Source organism: Typopeltis vanoorti, chromosome 20 (genome assembly GCF_054136105.1).
Source record: "Typopeltis vanoorti isolate ZY-2024b chromosome 20, IOZ_Tvanoo_1.0, whole genome shotgun sequence".
Taxonomy (NCBI): domain Eukaryota; kingdom Metazoa; phylum Arthropoda; class Arachnida; order Uropygi; family Thelyphonidae; genus Typopeltis; species Typopeltis vanoorti.
This window is the reverse complement of record NC_143568.1, coordinates 23,204,614-23,225,220: the sequence shown is the minus strand read 5'-3', so window position 1 is coordinate 23,225,220 and position 20,607 is coordinate 23,204,614. Positions and strand designations below refer to the sequence as shown.

The 20,607-nt window shown below is 34.9% G+C and overlaps 1 protein-coding gene across 3 annotated transcripts in view; it reads left to right on the top strand.

The window, feature by feature from the left end:
• Nucleotides 1-20,607, top strand: part of ArfGAP1 (ADP-ribosylation factor GTPase-activating protein 1) — a 320,099-nt gene that overhangs the window by 102,147 nt on the left and 197,345 nt on the right. For all 3 annotated transcript variants that reach the window (XM_090409895.1, XM_090409893.1, XM_090409894.1), the window contains one exon: nucleotides 6,436-6,550. In XM_090409895.1, the coding sequence (XP_090266021.1) occupies nucleotides 6,436-6,550 (115 nt within the window). The remainder of the gene's footprint in view (nucleotides 1-6,435; nucleotides 6,551-20,607) is intronic.

The following is a 20,607-nucleotide window of genomic DNA, read 5'->3' as shown; positions in this document are numbered from 1 at the left end:
CTAGGTATGTAATATGTAATTATATTATTTTTTCTCTGTAATAGTTTTTTTTTTTTTTTTTAATCTATTTTTTATCAAGTTAGTGAGAATTAAAAAAAATAATAAGATGGATTCAATGATATAGTGAGGAATGGTTATAGCAAGGAAATTTTGTCAGTCCCGTGGTGCTCATTATAACCAAGTTCGACTGTATATGAACTTTATAAAAATAGAAAAATAATCCTTAATCCAGCTACAATACAAATATACTATAGGTTTACAAGAGCCTTTCGTGGGTAGGAGCCACATAAAGGTCTGTGGTTAGTGAGAGAAGATGATCATTAAAATACAGGAGGAAGAGTGTGTGCAAAAATACAGAGCCCTAGGGTTTCCAGCATTATAGAGAAATCTGAAGAGCAGAAACCATCCACTACGATACTAAGTGAATGATCAGAGAAGAAACTGGCAACCCAGTTGCAGTTGACTAAAGATAGACTATAAGATGGTAGCTTAGAAAGGAGACAAACCTCTGCTACACATACACACAATTGTGAAAGCTCTGAAACTTGTCAAGAGCAACCACATGGGTTTATCAAGATGCTTTCATGGGAAAGGTGGATAAAGATGGTTAGGAGATCTGCCTTAAATGAGAATAATAGAATCTATGTTAGCGATCAATAATTTATTTGTGGGCCTCCAGGTAGTGAACAAGTTGGCTGTTGATCTTCTCCATTGTTTTTGGCATGAAATGAAGACAATGGAACAACAGAGTGATGGCCGACCTCTCTCTCTCTCACTCTTATTAGGAATAGGCAAAATATATGCTTGCTTCTATTATATTGGGTACCAGATGAATATAAGTTCGAATTGGTGATGTATAGTGGGTGTTAATTATGGAGTACACTTTATGATTATATTTGGGGAATACTATCAAGGTTCTCCAACTGGGTCAAGAGACTTTTTGGTATCCATATTAATTAGGATTTTCTGATGCCTTTCTGGTGAAAGTTCAAAGGAGACATGCAGTTGGCAGTGGTATAGTACGAGGTGATTTTCCTTGGTTGTCTGTACAAGAGTTATAAGATGACGGTATTATTATGCACGTAGAACTTTTGTAAAGAATATTCAGGATCTTTGATGATCAGTGTTCAAGTTAAAATGCTATCTTGATGGTGCTGCAATCAGAAATGATCATATCAGTAATTTTCTTGCTGCAGAATCCTATTTTGGACCATGCCATCATTTTCAGTAGATCTGAAAACAAGACACATTAGCTTGGTATATTAGGTATGGAATGGCACCAAAAAAAAAAAAAAAAAAAAACACTACTGAACTTCGACATCCCCTTCAGTATGCGTGCTATGAGGTATGCCATTCGACTACATGCACATTAGTAGGAGCATGTGTAGAGTCTACACCGTTACATTTTGTTGTAGCAGTAGTGTTGACATTAGAAGAAAAGACGTTTATTGTTGAGCATTATTTTCATCCATATGGAGTTGGTAGAGCAAATGGTCCAATCTAAGACATTTTTGTGAGCAGTTTGTTCATAATTTCTGTAAATATGCCTCAAGCAGTAATGTCATCATTGTCTGAACCGAGAGGTTTCAACGTACTGGAAGTGTTCTGCCACAATGCAAAGGGCATTCAGGGATGCCATGAACTGTTAAAACAAATGAGAATCATTGCCGTGTGCTTGAGCAAGTGCTATAGTCTCCAAAATGCAGTCAGTGCCAAACAACAGTGAAACTTAGGATACTGAGGCGATCACTACAGAGAATCCTTAAGGAGCTGGGTGCCTTTTCATACTTCATTCAGGTGGATTACCCTGCATGGTGGGAATACCATGCACACATGCTGCCAATGTCTATGAAAGTCCGTCCTTCCTCCATAATGTCTGGTTCTCGGACGAAGCACATTTCCATCTAATGGTCATGTAAACAGACAAACCCACAGGTTTCTTGGGTTTTCGAGACCTGAATTTGTCCAAGAGCTCTTCACAGCAATAAGGTCACTGCATAGTGTTCAGTTTCCTGTCATGGCATAATTGGGCCCTACTTTATTTGAGAGGGCAATATAACCTTGACCTTGAATAGCAAATGATACATTGAGAATGTGTTGGTTCTGTTCACCCAGGATTTGCATAGAATGTGTCATACAGAAAACATTCCATTTTGTGCATAGGTATTCCAACAGGATAGAGCAACCTGTCATATATCATGTGGTTCTAGAGTCTATTTATCAGAACACTTCCTTGGGAGGCTCATTTAGAGAATCATAGAAATCCCATATCCTTCACGTTCTGCTGATCTCACATCACCATTTGGAGTATGTTGAAAGAACGGGTATTTCATCATGACCTGCCTTGATGAACTAAAGGATAAAATTACACGATATGTCCAACAGATGTCCCAACCCTTATTCCCCAAGATGACAGAGAAGCTTCGCATGCACTACAAAAACTGTCTTGAAAGACAAGGTGCCCATTTCGAGCATGTAATCTACCATTGTTAATGGTTTATTTGACCAATATTCCATAAATAGTTGTCAGTGTACATATCATCATGTGTAATCATATATTTCTTTCTTAATAAACCAGTTTATTCCATAACATATATCCGTATAGTTATTCATGCTGTTGTTTTTTGCACCATACTGTACATGGAAATGAGACATTTTTGTAATAATTTAAGAGATGAAAGCACTATAGAATTCATCAAGAAAATTATAATTCTAAAAGGAGTAGAGTATTATTATTAAGAGAGACCTCCAGGGAGTCAGGGACTCATCGAGGGAGACCACATACTACATGCACCAGCTATCATTTATTTTTGAATTCATTCACATTTCTTGCAGACACCACATCCAATGGCAATCTCGTCCAATCACGCACCACCCTATGAGAGAAAAATCTAGTATTCATCCCCTTCTTAGTGACATTCATTCTCAGCTTCCAAGGATGTCCTCTTGTCCTTTCCTCATCCTCCATAAAATGAAAAATTCCATCAACTGAAATTCTGTATGACCCTTTCAGAAGTTGGTAAGTTTCAATCATATCAACCCTCTTTTTCCTGTTTGCTAGTCTGCAGTCTACAAATTCTCAATCTGTCTTCATGATCAGTATTTCATAATCCTGATAACATTTTTAACACTCATCTGTGCACACTCTCCACTGTATCATAATCACAACAGAAACCAGATGTGCACAATAGTTCAAGTGAGGGCTTATGTAAAGAGGCAAAATGACATCCTTATCATAACATGCAAAAGTTCATTTTAGCATTTCAGTTATCTTTTGAGTTGTATTTGCAATCTTTGCTACATGGCCCCTGAACTCCAACTTCCTATCTACTAACACTCCAAGATCCCTAGCCTGATCAGTTTCTACTAGCATAATCCCAAGTTGGCATTTCTAGCATAATCCCCATTTATTGACATCCATTTTTGCATGCCCACAATTCCAGCCTGTTCAGATCATTCTGCAAGTACTGCATATCCACAGCATTTCTGATTACCATACCTATCTTTGCATCATCAACAAATACCTGTATGTCACATGTCAAATCCTCCTCAACATCATTAATGTAAAGATTAAATAGCAATGGACCAAGAACTGATTCTTGTGATACACCACTTGTTACCTTAAACCTTGCAGAATCACATCCCCCATATACCACTTTTTGATATCTGTCAGTCAGCCATCCTCTTATCCATGCTAATATTCTATAACCCAAACCCATATTCTCCAATTTATGCTAAGTCTACCATGCTGTATTCTGGCAAAAGCCTTAGCAAAATCCAAAAGTATCATGGTGTATCCATTTCCCTTGTCTAGTTCAATGGTTACATTGTTATAGAATGTGAGCAAGTTGCTAAAACATGATCTTCCCTTAGTAAACCCATGTTGCTCATTGCAAAATAGAGATTCACTGTCAACCCATTTCTGAATGTGAGCTTTAACCAATATTTCCAAAATCTTCACCATCACTTCTGAGATACTAATTAGTAAATAGTTGGATACATTGGTCTTTGCACCATCCTTATGCAATGGAATTACCATACATTCTTTCCACTCTTGCAGAATCTTCCCTGTTCTGAGACTCAAATTATGTAGAAATTAAAAAGCTGCTCAAAGAAAGAGCCAGTTCAGCTGTACACTCTTTTAGTATCCTTTCTGATATCTCATCATTCCCTATTGCTGAATTCTTATTCAGATTGTGCAACAGCTCTAATACCTCCTCTTCATACACTTGAGTTTCTTCATCATGTGATGAGGTAACAGTGAACCTAATGTTGCATACACCAGTTTGATAGCTTTTAGCAAAATGGACACTTATTAGTTGAACAACCTCTTCTGCATCTGTCACCCTCACACCAGCTGCATTCAGGAGAGTTATTCTTTCATATTCAGTCTTTCTTTTACTTGCAGCATATCAATAGAATTCTTGTGAAATACTTGTGTGTAGAAGTCTTTAGCTTGCAGAGCCAGTTTCTTTTCATACTCAGACTTAGCTTTTTGTACAACAGTTGTAACTTTTCTGGCCTGCTGCTTATAATTTTCATAATAGACATGATCCTTATGCACATGGTATTCCTTCCACATCATCCTTTACTTACGAATTTCTTGCTTAATAAGATTGCACATCCATTTGACTCCTACCTATTTATTCTTAACTGGTAATTAATTTACGGAATTGACAACACATATAAAGTAAATTAATTAAAGATAACTTTAATAAATCACTTCTATATTTCGGCAATGTCACATTGCCATCTTCGGGAACATAAAGATATGGTATGTGCACTAAGGAACTAACAAAGCAAATGAGGAAGAAAATAAGAACTAATTTTGTTCCTAAAGTCCTAATGGTGCCCTCTTGCGGGCTAATTTGGTAGTCTTGGCAGTTGGGCTGAAGTTCTCAAAATGAAAGTCTCCCAAATTTGGGGCAGTTTCATGCACCCAAATTTGTTGAGGTTAGGAACGTTTTTTAGGCCTATTTATTCTTCGAACTCTCGGGACAAATAAGATATATATGTATTTCACATTTCAGAAAAATATGAAATTAATATATATATATATTAATTTTACATTTTCTTGTTAATGTACAATAATCACTGACTATTAAACCAAGTAAGTAGAGGATTATAGACAATCTTTTTTTAAGGTGAATTTTACAAAAGCAGCATTCATATCATCATAGTTTAACCTACAGCTGTTTGCATATACAATAGACCAAATTTTGATATAGCAAAAATGATTCAGTTGAAATTATCACAAATTCATTACTCTTCTTTGGAAGTGTAACAAAGATGAAAAGGAATTGCTTGAATTTGAAATAAAAATGGACTTCTGTTGATGTCTCCAAAAAAAATATACCATACACTAATCATAAATTTAGAAGTGAGGCAAAAAATTCTTTAAGTGATCTAATCTAATTTAATAAAGTGTAAGCAAACTTTGTTTGCTTACACTTTATTAAAGGATAAGCAAGAATATAATTTCTTGTCGGGTATACATTACTTTGTTGGGTTGATACACTCTGGACAGATATACTTTGCTTTTAGTTCTTTAACAGATGAAAGCAAAGCGTAAATGAAAAATTGACTGGAGGGTTTCTGTGAGGTCTCCTAATATTTGCCTCAACAGTCCTATTATGGTCTATGGAAAGAAATACCAGTCATTATCATCATCAGTTCCTGATATGTATCTTCAAAAAGTATGCAGCATCTGTTATATGTTAGATTTCCACTATTAGATCTCACATTTTGCTGACTACATCATTTTAGTCTTCGTCTGGGAAGACTGGATTGATGGTTTCATTCCATCCTGACATTGAACACCTGTTTTGCTAACCTTTACTTTCCCAGTCGATTTTCTGTCTTTTCCTTCAATTATCTCTTCTCACACATTCATGAGTGATAACAATGAAAGATCATTTGTAATACAATTCTGCTACCAATGCCATCTACTGACCGTCCTACTTTTTCCTAGAGCTCTGATATCTGTGGTCGCTGTCTTTAATCAGATGTTTGATTTCTAATCAAGTTTCCAGATCCATCAGAGAGTTAAAATTAGTTTGAACACCATCTTGTATTCTACCTGTTTTAGTGTTTTGACTAATTTCTCTCTTATTCGCTTTCCATGTGAATGGCCACTAGTTCTATCTTTGGCACTTCCATATACCTTTGCTCCCACATGGCACTGATATGCTGTAGGTCTTTATGACCTTGCATGAAAAAAAAATAATAATAAAAAATATATATATAAATTTATTCAGCTGGCTCCTCACCATACCAGCTTTGTTTATTCTGTTATCAGTTTCCAAATCTTCACTAAAAATTGTGCCTAAATATCTGAAATATTTTACTTTTATTTTAATAATTGAACATATATCCTTGTCATTTTGTTTTAGGTGATTATTATTTTTAGTTTTTTTAATATTTATATCATCTTAGTAATGTTCCGCCAAGTCAGGGAGGTCGTTACTCTGGCTTTGGATATACAGTTACTCCACCTCCTCGTAGCCAGTCTCAAGAACTTCTAGATGGAGCTTGGTCTTCACTTTCTTCTGTAAGTATCATTAATTTTATATTCTAAATTTTATAATTTTTCACCCAGCAGTTCACGTTGCATTCCCAATAATACATAGATGTCATACCTCATGCCACAATGTTCCATCTTTGGTTGGCTAGGCAGATGGCATACCTGCTCTTTCTGAATAACAGTCTACAGTTCCAAATCTCAATGTGGGTATTAATGTTTGTGAATGTCTTTAGGCGAAAGATGAATTTTCTCACCTGGTATAAGGTGACTGCTCCTTACTTGGAGGCCTGAAGTAGCTGGTGAAGGTTTATATATGTGTATGTATGTGCAAACTGTAAACCTTAGCTCAGCCACAGTACTAATGTACCAGAAGTTTTGTCTTACTGTTAAAAAAAAAAAAAAAATCACATGCCACTTCCTGTGAATAATCTTACTGATGGAATTGAGAATCCATAATATAGAAAAGAAAAAAAAATCATTGAGTGTTATAAAACATATAAATACTTGAGTCAGCATATCATGTATCATTTTTTTTAAATGCTTATTTTACATAGATACTTGTTTGTATAATTGCAGAATGTGGGAGGTGATTGAATTTATAGAGTAATTAATTTCTTTTCAAGGTTAATTAATCTACTCCAATTACTCATTTAATATCTTAATCTAATTAAATTATTAATTACTTAATTTTTTAAGTTATTAATCTCTGAGTAATTGAAGTAGTTCACATTTTGGGATTGATCCTTAACCTGAAGTGGTTGAGAATAGATAGCTACCAGGAGACATTCACATAATCTACAAGGAAGAGAGAGAGAGAGAGAGAGAGAGAAAAATATCAACTTTTGTAACCAGTGTATCTGCATCTTTGTCAGGCCAATTGACTCTTAATACAGTGCACTAGGTCAACAGAATAGTCTGTTATGGTGGAGAGTTTGCTATATTTTATAATTCTTTATATTAAAATTTTCGAGATTTGATTGTTACTTTTCAGTATTAGTTATATCAAATGAGTTTGTTATAATGATGTTTTACTATAATGAGAGTTGTCTGTAGCATGTATTGTAAAAATTCATAATTTTGGTCATTATCATTTCTATGATCATGAACTAGTGAAACAGTTACTGTTTCACTGGAGCAGCATTTGTGAGAGTAATTGGAAGGAGTCTGTGAGATGAGGAATCATTCATTAAAACAAAAGCTAGATTATCTTATTGAAATTAGCACATCTTGCTGATCTGTAAAAATTTCCTGTTAAACTTTGTATATTGTTATATTACTTAACCCAGGAAAAAATAATTATTTGTAATGTTGAAAACTTAGATCCTATTTATGTGCTTCGTATATGTACGAAAATGAATTGAAAAGCTTTTGTCAGCAATTTTTTGTCATAGTGTTATGAACATTTCAGAATATACAGATGGAAGGATCTATTATCTAGAATGTTGTTTGTTTTTTTCAGTGTGATACCATACTCATTTGACAACATTCCAAACTTAGCATTTCCTATTGCTCATGTCACAGGAACAACACGGTGTTGTGCAATTTTTTGTGGTTCTGGAATATCATCCCAAATGACATTTATTGTGAGATGGTTCTTGTATATAGGAAGAAATTTGACACTCCATATAATAAATTGTTGATGAAAATAGATTGACATGGATTGCTAACAGGTCAGTGATATTATGTGGAAAGGTTGAATAGCTGAAAATTTCACACACTCCAGACAATATTGCTGTGGATGATATTGCTCTTCACAGCAATAGACATGAAAATCAAGAATGTTGCTGATGATTGCCAAGATACTGAAGAGAAGAAAGCAGTATGAGGTCATACTAAAGAACAGGTAAATCGAATGAATGATAGACTAGAGACTAGGATGTTGACCAGCAGACATTCATTATATATCGAGAGGAAAGTGGAAGAATCACAATTACTATTTCACTGTAGCAGAAACCGCATGTGTGAGAAAGTAATTGTAGGAAGACTGTGAGGTGAGAAATCATTTATTAAGCAGATTGTCCTCTTCTGTACTGCATCAAACATTCTCAGGGAGGTTTTGGTGCACCACTTTAAATATGAGAACAGTATTCTAAACTTGGGATCTGCATAGGTTGCACCAGTCAAGGAGGATACCAAATTTTTTGGAGGCTGTGGATGTGATGTGTTTGTGCCAGGAAATGCCAAGTCACTCCAAGAAGAGAAATCTGATCTTGACTGGAATGAAGCAAGACATTTCTTATGAGTAATAAGACAGAGCTGTCTTTCAATATTATTAAAGTTTACTAGATTATTCTTACTATTCTCCACTGGAGAATAGTAAGGAGATCGGTTTAACGACATTGGTTATGAAAAACTTTAAAGCTCAAATCATTTGAGCACTGTATAATTTGTTGGATGAAGATGAATTAAGCATGCATATATCATCAGCAAAACTATGGATAGGGCTAAGGTTGTTGAGAGAAAAATATTAATATAGAAGAGGAACTGTGTGAGCAAAATTATGGAAATCTGGAGTATTCTAGCATTGACAGAAATGTAGAAACTATCCACCATGACACAATATCATGACCAGAGAGTAAACTAGCAACATTTGTGAAAGGTGCAATGCAAACCATAAGATGGTAGCGCTTGGTAAAGAGACCTGTCACATATTCTAAGAAATGTCAAGAGTAATTATACGAACCTTTCTTTCAAACCTTTATTTTGTATCCAAATTTCAATAAATTTGTCTAGGAGAGCTACTCTAAAATGAGAATAGCAGAATCCATTTTAGTGTTAACTAATAAAGTGGAAGGACTTATTGGAGTGAAGAAGTTACTCATGAAAACATGGACTTTCTCCATGTTTCCATGAAGATTGTGGTAAATGTAGGATGATAATTTTTATGGCTCAATTTTATAGCCTATATTCAGCCCACCTTTTAATTTTGGGTTGAATACAGGCTGCTTCCATGTTTAAGTGATATAGGAGGCATGTTAATTCTGGAGTGGAATTCTTCCTAGCATAACTAGGAAGATGCCCTCCGGATTGGGAAGACTTATTGGTATCCAGACTGATATTTTTCTCATATTATTATTAAAGTAATAATAGAAATATAACAAAGATCTGTATTTAAGTTTTGTAGATCTGAAAAAGCATATAACAAGGTGCCAAGAGAGAAGCTATTCAAAATGCAACAGTTGTATGGTGTCAGTGGGCATTATATCAAGTAATACTTAGTCTTTATTCGAGTTATAAGTCAGCAGTTAGAATTGAAAGAAGTACAGAAAGATGGTTTAAGGTTAAATCTGGTGTCAGACAAGGATATACATTGTCCCCCCTGTTATTCATTATCTATATGGATCTCATTATGAAGGAAAGTGGTATTAAACCTGATATCAAAATTGGAGATGTTAATGTCAGCTCTTTGCTTTATGCGGATGATGTTATGCTTTTAAATAAATCCGGTACAAATCTGCAAGATTCCGTGACTAAATTGAATAACTGTTGTAATAGATATGGTATGAAGGTCAGCAATAAAAAGACAAAGACAATGAAAATAGGCAGAATCATTGAAAATATCAGCTGCATTGTGAATGGAGAACCTATAGAACAAGTGAAACATTTCAGCTACTTAGGCATGATTTTTAGTGAAGATGATAAATTAAATATGGAAATAGATAACAGAATCAACAAAGCTGATATGGTAGGAAGCCAACTGAATAAATTTATATGGCATAAGAGAGAAATTAGTCAAAGTACTAAATTAGCTGTATACAAGATGGTGTTTAAACCAATTTAACTTATGGATCTGAGAGCTGGGTTTGAAGTAAAGCATTTGACCGAAGACTGGAGACTGCAGATATGAGAGTTCTGAGAAAGATTAGGGGCATGAATAGATGACATCAATGGCAAAATCATATTAAAAACGAGGATGTTAGGAAAGAACTTGACATTGTCAGCATCCAGGATGCATTAGCAGAGCTAATCTCAGATGGTATGGTCACTTGAACAGGAGAGGAAAGATTAGCAAAACAAGTGTTCTCTGCCAGGTTGGCAGGAAAATGACCCAGACGAAGACCGTGATATAGGTGGACTGATATAGTATAAAAGTACCTTAGAAGATAAAAATATAAGATCTGACAGGTAACAGATTGATTTGGAGGAAAATTGTAGATAGGAAGTTAGTAATGACTTAAATTTTTCATGTAGTGCTATGATATCCTGTACACCCTTTAAGGATACATGTCAGGAATTTGATGATGATTAAAGTAACCTCAATGGAGTCAGTAGACCCATCATGGGAGGCCACGATGAGTCTCTCCCACTCAACCAGCAACAAGTTTGTCATATTGAACTTTGAAATAATTTACAATCCCTGCATTCACATTGCACTTTTGTAATGCATTCTACTCACCAACAACTCTCCATGTAAAAAATCTCCACATCTTTATACAGCATCCAGGGATGGCCTCTCATTCTTCCCATCTTACCGTCCACTCTTTTTATAATTCTTCTCTCTGTAATTCACGTTCCTTCAACTGCTCTACATAATCAACACTCTAGAGTCCCAGTATCACTTTGGTCATTTTTCTTTGGATCTCTCTAGTGTTTCTGGGAAAGATCACTCAGCATATGAGGAGCTGATTCTAGTATAGATTTTCCTTAGTCATTAGGAAAAGACTGATTCCTTAGGAGAAGACTGATGAAGGGCAGCCTTATTTCTGGGTGATCTTACTATGGTATAACCTGAATGTGTGTGTTAAAGAGAGAGAGACAGAAGTTGCACTCAAACAGCTTTAACAGTGTACAAGAAGGTTTGACAGCTTTTTGAACAGAATACAAGTTTTCTGCAATTTGTTTCTTACAAATTTTCATTTGGATTTGTTGTTAGTTTTTTAATATGCGTGTTCTGGGGTATGCTGAGCGCAAAAGTATTGTTTTTGACATGAGCCATTTGAGACATGCTGAACCTTTATCTTAAATGGTGTTAGCACATTTGATTGAGACCCAAGAATTGAATAATGTTAGGGAGTTTTGTTGAGTGGGGGATGAAGATCCTGATTCCAGCTAGGATTATTTCAGTTTAATTGAAGATGTTTGAATCAGTAATAAGACTATGGAAAAAGAGGCATATAAATCACTGAAGCCATCCTATTTATACTGCTGTAGTGCAAAATAACAGGCTGAGATTAGCTGAAGAGCAAAAAAGGAAACAGGGGCAGGATAATAGTCACAGTTACCAAATGGAAAAGTGACATCTACAGTATATTTCAAGGACCAACTTGTTAAGAACATTCCAACAGTGTTGGGAGAATACAAGATTATCCACTATTCTGGTTAACAGATGGACAATTTCTGTTAGATTGTTGCTAATAACGAATAGTTGAGCATCTCTTTCATCTTAATCAATGAAATTAGAGAAGGAAAGTCATAGTTTGGATTATGAACATTATAAAACATTTTAGTCTCTAAAAAATCATGATTGCAATGTTTGAGATCTCAATAATTAGACTGTAAAAAATTTACCTTAAGAAAGCTGTGAAGGGCAAATAAAGGAAACAAAGTGCAGTAAAGAAATTTTGACCCAGAACAGATCATGAAAAGGAGTTTTATGTTTAGTAATATCTCAGCATCTTTAGCTGTCCTGCCTTTCTTACAGAAGAAATTGCACAGAATGTAATTTGTATAGGAACTAATGCAGATGGGGGAGCTTAACGGTCAAAGCTGTATAACTGAGAGGAGACCTTCACATACCCTTTAATGGAATGCGGAGAACTGGCCAGGGCTTCTGACCTAATGTCCAATCCTCACCTTCTCTTGGTGCACCCTGTTAGGTATTGTTGTGTCCCTACCTATGATCATTAAACTTTCTTTTATCCTTTCAAGTGATTCTGTACTTATCTTTATTTAAAACTTAACCATGTACGAGATATTACAAAATTCAAATATTTAAGCTTTTTCTCCCCTTAGTGTCATTAATATTTATATTGTACTGCACCTTTCAGGACATTTAGTTTAAGATATATAATTCAAAAACAAGGAGCAATCACAAAAATATATCTGAGTATGAAACTATTATGCAGTCATGACCCTTTATCTCATAACTTAACACATTAATTTCTCGCGTTATTAGATTCGTGAGTTTTTTCAAGTGGTGCATTAGGCAGCAATTTCAGACAACTGTATTATCAATGAACAAAAGTTTATTTAAAATCTTAAACATGGTACAATTCAATTTCTATTATATAATACACAATTCAATACTAAGAATAAAATTACATAAGCAAAATACAAGTACTAGGGCAAAATCCTATATGGGAATTTGTGATCATGCCATCATAACAGATTTTATACATATAAATATATGTATATTATACATATTATACATATTACTAGTTGTGGTGGTGTTGGAGGTGGGCGGTAGATGGCGTTGATTCGTAGTAGAGGTAAGGTGTAGAGACAGTTGAAGATGTCCTCCCGCGATGAGTCTTCGGACTCCTTGGAGGTATCAGGAATAATAATAATAATAATAATAATAATAATAAAATATATACATATTATCCTGGAACAAATTTACACTACCTAACCTTATGCTAGTCAGAATGCTCTAACTTGCTATAATACCATGGACATTTATATTTATATTCAGTTTACCTTATATAACTTACAAAACAAATCAATATAGGTTAAACTATCCTTTCGCTATGCCCATACATACATTTGACCTTTAAGACACTCTCATATGAAATACCATGCGCATACATAAATCTCTAGCACATGAATGCTTATCAAATAATACAAACTAGTTTACTCTCATTCTACTCTGACTTTTTCATGATCTATACTTTTCGTGCTTGAATTAAGGACACACATAGGATCTCCTATATTATCACTATAGAACTCATCACGTGGGCACGGACTTATGTATGGATTTTCTTTCCCTTTTTTACGAGTACTGGATGATGAAATACATAGACAATTTCTTCCTTCTTGTAACTATATATCGTCTCTTGCAATAGGAATACAGAATTGAATTCCCGCACACTTTGTTTCCTTGTGTCGGACGGAGATAACTCCTACGCCGTCACTCAGGAAAACCGCACATTACCTATACGAAAATATCGTGAAGAAACTCTGTGGGGAAAAAAAGCCTCGTGAGGGGTTTCCTAACCCATTTATCTGCATCTGCATGGCCCCTATTGGCACTTTCTTCAGTTTCTTTTCTCCCCCCATTGGAGTCGATCCTACTCACCAATTAAAGTGGCTTTTTTCTGCCAAAAACATGCTACGGTTCCTTTGCACGCGACTCTCACGTGACGATGTCTCACTTCAGGAATTTACTTTGAGTAATCGTCATTTGTTTTAAGCTAGCCTCTATACTAAATTAATCTCCTTTTTAGAATTTACTTGAATATTTTAATCTCCTTTTTTCAAGTGTTAAACTAGCCTCTCACACACAAATTCTTATCACTAATCTTCTTTGTCTTACTTAACCTATTTTTTTTTTCCATATCCTTTCTTTTTGTAATAAGATTCCCTTTTTTATTATTTAGTTAAATAAACAATTTCTGCTATAATTATTTTACTTGGATGCAAGCATATTTTCTGTCTTTAAATCTTTTGTATTAGCAACTTACATAGGACTTTATATTTTATTATTTAGTTAAATAAACAATTTCTGCTATAATTATTTTACTTGGATGCAAGTATATTTTCTGTCTTTAAAGATTTTGTATTGGCAACTTACATAGGACTTTATATTTTTATTTTCTTGTTACACCATGATAACTGAATTTTTTTTTTACATTCTTGGTCATCAGGGTGTAACAGTATCTACCTGGATATAGAACAAATGAGGATCATCTGGCAATTTGTGATTTAGCTGACCAAATTGTATTCTTATTGGATTAAACCAAAATACAAAATGATGGTACAACATGACAAAATTTCATGCTGGCTGGGACGTCGCCTAGTTAAACAAGGTCCCCATTGTTTTTGCCAGGGAACCAGGGCAAACAGCAAAAAGTCAGCTACTGGAACAAATCTGAAAACACACCCCAACTCAACATCACCAGAGTTAAATATCAGTACTATCGACACAAGAAGCCTGAACGGCAAAGAAATGAAGCTAGCTTCGGAATTAGATAAGTACCAGATCGACATAATAGAGGTGACTGAAACAAAAAAAAGACAAAATCTGGTGAGATCTTTCTGAGCAATAAATACAAAATGTTATATTCAGGAAATGACAATCAAGGAAAAGAAGGAGTAGCCATAGTATTCAATACTAAATACGAAGCTAATCTTTTTGAATGACAGGCAGACTCAAGTTTTTTGATGTGGGAAAATATGCGAATGGGAAATTGGACAATGAGACTTATTTGTGCATATGGTCCCACAGAAAGTTCTAAGGTAGAAGTGGAGGAATTGCTCAGAAAGATACTTCAAAAAATTCCTCCACTTCCCTAAGTTCTACTAAGGTAGAAGTGGAGGCATTTTTTGAGGCTTTAGAGAAAGCAACTGACACAATGGGAGACCATTTTGTTGGAAAAAGGAAAAGTTGGTCTTTGTTGGGGATATAATTAGCAGAGTAGGAAATGATTGTCAGACATTCAAAAATATTTTGGAAAAATTTGGAGAAAAGAGCAAAGCTAATATTAATGTATATTATTTCTGGGAAAACTCCCATGTTACTCCTCATTATAAACTATTATAATACAGCTATATCGCCTGCTTCAGTTTAGGAGTACCCCTGTTTAAATGTCATTGGCTATTTACTCATGGGTTCTTAGGGCATTATGAGTGTAGATGTACTAAAAAGTATATGTAGCTTAAGGAATAGAAATTGCACATACCTAGGAAAAGCCACAACACCCAGAAAAAGGTATGTGCAATTTCTATTCCTTAAGCTACATATACTTTTTAGTACATCTACACTCATAATGCCCTAAGAACCCATGAGTAAATAGCCAATGACATTTAAACAGGGGTACTCCTAAACTGAAGCAGGCGATATAGCTGTATTATAATAGCTAATATTAATGACAAATACCTGTTGGATTTCTGCTCAGGACATGGACTGGTTATTACTAACACCATGTTCCTACATAAAAATGTGCACAAATTTACATGAAGAGAAGAGGCAAGGAATAAGTAAAGTCTCATTGACTGTGTTATTGTTGATAGTGATGTTTTCTCCCTTGTTCAAGACACTAGAGTGTAAAGAGAATTTGAAATTGGAAGTGATCACTATTTAGTCTTGAGCAGGATAAAATTGAATTTCATGTTGAAAAGAAGAACATGTAAGAAAGTTTTAAAGTGAATAAAAGTTGAGCAGTTCTCAGATGTGAACTGTAGACTAAAACACACAAACATGATTGAAGAAAGAATGAAAGAGTTTGAGAACAGGAACCAAACCTTGTAGATTCAGTGGCAAGCGTTGAAGAAAACTCTGATTGATTCAGCTGGGGAGGCATGTGGTGAGGTTGTCTGCAAGGATAGAAAAATCGGAACTCCATGTTGGACAGGAAGTTAAAGTGGCAGTGAAGGAAAAGAAGAAAGCATATCAAAATTTCCTGGCAATTAAATCAGCTTGTGATCTTGGAGAATACAGAGACAAATATAAGAAAGCGAAACACTCTGTAAAACTAGCTAAACCAAAGTCATGGGAGGACCTTGGCAAGAACGTAGAAAATAAATATCAAGAAGGTGGCAGAATATTCTGGAGGTTGTTGAAGAAGCTTAGAAATGAAGGAAAGAGTGCTGCAAAAGGGAGTTGCAGATGATAAAGGTGACATGAAAACGGGAGAAAAGGATTTCCTTGAAGTATGGAGTAATTACTTTGAAAAATTGCTAAATGAAACAAGCAGTGATAGCACAGTGGTAAAAAACACTCAACAGGCATACAGTCGGGAATACATATCTATACTTCAAGTAGAAAAAGTGATGAAAGGTTTGCAATGTGGAAAGGCAGCAGGAGTAGATGATATTTATTATTAAAACACTTAAGGAAATTGAACAACGTAGTTAAGGATATAAATTAAATTAAACTTTAATAAACATTTTCCGATATTTCGGCAATGTCACATTGCCATCTTCTAAAGGAACTTACAAAAAAAAGCACGTGCACGTAGGCACTACAAACACAGTAACTGGGAATGAAGAGATGAAGCTATTGTTCTCCTAAAAGTCCTGATGGTGCCCTCTAGCTAGAGGGCACCATCAGGACTTTTAAGCCTGTCTACGAGAATAGATGATATTTGACCAGAAATGCTGAAGTATGGTGGTATAAAAGTCTTACAGTGGCTGCACTGCATAGTCATAGTTCAGATAGCATGGACAGAGGGACGAATTCCCAATGATTGGAGCAGAGCTCTCATAGTGCCCATATATATATAAAATGGGAAATAAAACTGAATGTGAGAATTACAGAGGTATTTCCCTGCTGAGTGTTCCTTGCAAGATTTATACAAGTATACTTGAGAAACAATTGAGAAGATTTGTGGAAGAAAAGCTTGGTGAAGAACAAGCTGGATTCAGGCCAAATAGAGTCTGTCAGGATTAGATCTTCACTTTACGACAAATATTTGAAAAATCATGGGAATATAACAAAGATCCGTATTTGAGTTTTTTCGATCTGGAAAATGCATATGACAAGGTGCCAAGAGATAAGCTATTCAATACACTACAGTTATATGGTGTCAATGGGGCATTATGTCAAGCAATACTTAGTCTTTATTTGAGTTGTAAGTCAGCAGTTAGAATTGAAGGAAGTACAGGAAGGTGGTTTAATGTTAATTCTGCTGTGAGACAAGAATGTGCATTGTCCCCTCTGTTATTCATTATCCATATGGATCTCATTATGAAGGAAAGTGGTATTAAACATGATATCAAAATTGGAGATATTAATGTCAGCTCTTTGCTTTATGTGGATGATGTTATACTTCTAAATAAATCAGCTACAAGTCTGCAACTAAATTGCAGACTTGTAGACTAGTATTCCCCGACTAAATTGAATAACTGTTGTAATAGATATGGTATTGAGGTCAAAAATAAAAAGACAATACAGTTATATGGTGTCAATGGGGCATTATATCAAGCAATACTTAGTCTTTATTTGAGTTGTAAGTCAGCAGTTAGAATTGAAGGAAGTACAGGAAGGTGGTTTAATGTTAATTCTGCTGTGAGACAAGGATGTGCATTGTCCCCTCTGTTATTCATTATCCATATGGATCTCATTATGAAGGAAAGTGGTATTAAACATGATATCAAAATTGGAGATATTAATGTCAGCTCTTTGCTTTATGTGGATGATGTTATACTTCTAAATAAATCAGCTACAAGTCTGCAAGATTCCCCGACTAAATTGAATAACTGTTGTAATAGATATGGTATTGAGGTCAAAAATAAAAAGACAAAGACAATGAAAATAGGTAGAATCATTGAAAATGTCAACTGCGTTGCGAATGGAGATCTTGTAGAACAAGTAAAACATTTCAGCTACTTAAGCACAATTTTTATTAGATGGAAATTAAATATGGAAATAGACAACAGAATCAACAAAGCTGGTATGGTAGAAAGTTATTTGAATAAATTCATATGGAATAAAAGAGAAATTAGTCGGAACACTGAATTAGCTGTATACAAGACAGTTTTCAAATCAGTTTTAACTTATGGATCTGAGAGTTTTGTCAGAAATAAAACACTTGACCAAAGACTAGAGACCACAGATATGAGAGTCCTGAGAAAGATTTGGGATATGAACAGATGGCATCAATGGCAATATCATATTAAAAACGAGGATATTAAAAAAGAACTTGACGTTGTTCAGCATCCAGGAATGCATTAGCAGAGCTAATCTCAGGTGGTATGGTCACTTAAATAGAATGGGCGAGGGAAGATTAGCAAAACAAGTGTTCTCTGCCAGGAAAATGTTGGCAGGAAAACGACCCCAAGGAAGATCAAAATATAGGTTTGATTGATATGGTACAAAGTGCCTTAGACGATAGAAATATAAGATCGGATAATGTTGGAGTCTTGACAAGTAACTGACTGATTTGGAGATAAATTGTAGATAGGAAGTTAGTAATGATGTAAATTTTTGATGTAGGTGAATTTTTTTGTTTAATTAGCTGACGTTTTGCTGTTCGCCCTGGTTCCCTGGCGAAAACAACGGGGGCCTTGTTTAACCAGGCGACGCCCCAGCTGGCATGAAATTTTGGATAATAACTTCCCCATTTAAGTAAAGTGGTTCTGTAAGTAGTATGTGAGGGGAGGACAATGTCAAGGCCACACATGAATGGAAGACTGGATTTCTTCTATGTGGAAGACATCTACAGTTATCTCTGTTTGTGGACACTGAATGTCCCAATTTTTAATTAACTTTTATCCAACACTAACCGTGAAGGATGGCATAAATAAATATAGGCATAGTGCAGCTTAGTTGAAAATCTTGTAAAAAAAAAAAAACCAAAAAAAAAAAAAAAAAAACACCAACATCAATAATACTTACAAAACATATGCTTCCATATTGGCATTGTTTATAGCATTAACATCATCACGTTTATAGCATTAGCATGGACATCAGCACTTAGAAGGGTGGTCTGAAAAGTTCTCAGCCTAACTGTGAAAAACCAAATTTATAATTTCAAAATTATTTTTATTTTTCAACATAATCGCCCTTAAAACTAATATATTTATTCCAGCTATGCTCCAGCGCCATTATCCTGTAAATTATGAATTAAATACGAGGGTGGTCTGAAAAGTTCTTGGCCTTGATCATAGATGGCAACACTATCGGCAAGATTTTTTTTTCTAAGTTGGTACATCTGTCCTAAGCATCTATGTGAAATTGCAAGTCATTGTATTCAAGTAGTTTGTTCTATAAAAGTATAGAACAAATTTTTGTTCTGAAGCAAAAGTGTTGTCTGTATTCCTTGAAATGGATAAAATTGAATATCATGCAGTTATAAAATTCTTAGTAAAAGAAGGTTTAACGCCAAAAGAAATTCATTCAAAGTTCATAGAAGTTTTTCCTGTAGTGACCCTCAGTGAGATCTGCAAAACACCCCTCTACAACTGCAATCACTTCTTGATTCAAAGAAAAAGCTGACCAGCAAGAAGGGTTTTGGGAAGAGATAGAAGTTAGAGGGAGCCAAATCTTAGGAATAGGATGGATGTTCCAACAATTCATAGTGCAGATCCCTTAATTTTCCCATTGCCAAAACACCTTTGTCAGCAATTTATCATCTTTCATCATCTGATGAAAGATGATATTTTTCTTCTGCAGACTGAGTCTTTTTCTCACGAATTTTTTTTTGTCTAGTCTGGTTAAAAGATTGGAATAATATTCCCTGGTTATTGTTTTACAGAACTGAAATGGATATTTCAATTCTATAATTTTTTGTTATTATCTTTATTAATTATCTTTTCAAGATTATTAATAAACAAAATTTCTTTAGCATCTTAAAACACCAATGTCATGACCTTCCTGCTGATGGAACTGACTTTGTCTTCTTTGGCACTGAACAACTGGCTTCTGTCCACTGTTTTGACTGCTGTTTGGATTCTGGTGTGTTACGGTGAATCCATAGTAATAAATCGACGTACAAAATCAGTTTTATTCTTGTTAAAACGTTCCAAGCACTGTTCAGAGATTTTCATGCGAGTGCGTTTTTGATCAGTGCAGCACCCATCTTGCGCAAAGCTTTTTCATGTGCAGTTCTTCATGCAAAATATATCCTACATGTTCTTTTGAAATGCCTTTGGTCTCAGCAATTTTACACACTTTGACTCACCGGTCATCCAATACCATATTGTGCACTTGATCAATGATTTCTGGTGTTGTTACACTTTTTGGACATCGTTCACGTGGATCATCTTCAAGGCTGGTACGGCCATGTTTAATCTCAGCAGCCCATTTCTTAATTGTCGAAAACAAAGGAGAAGAGTGCCCATAACTTTTATGAACATTGAATGAATTTCTTTTGGCATTAAACCTTCTTTTACTAAGAATTTTATAACTGCACGATACTCAATTTTATCAATTTCAAGGGATACAGACAACACTTTTGCTTCAGAACAAAAATTTGTTTTATACTTTT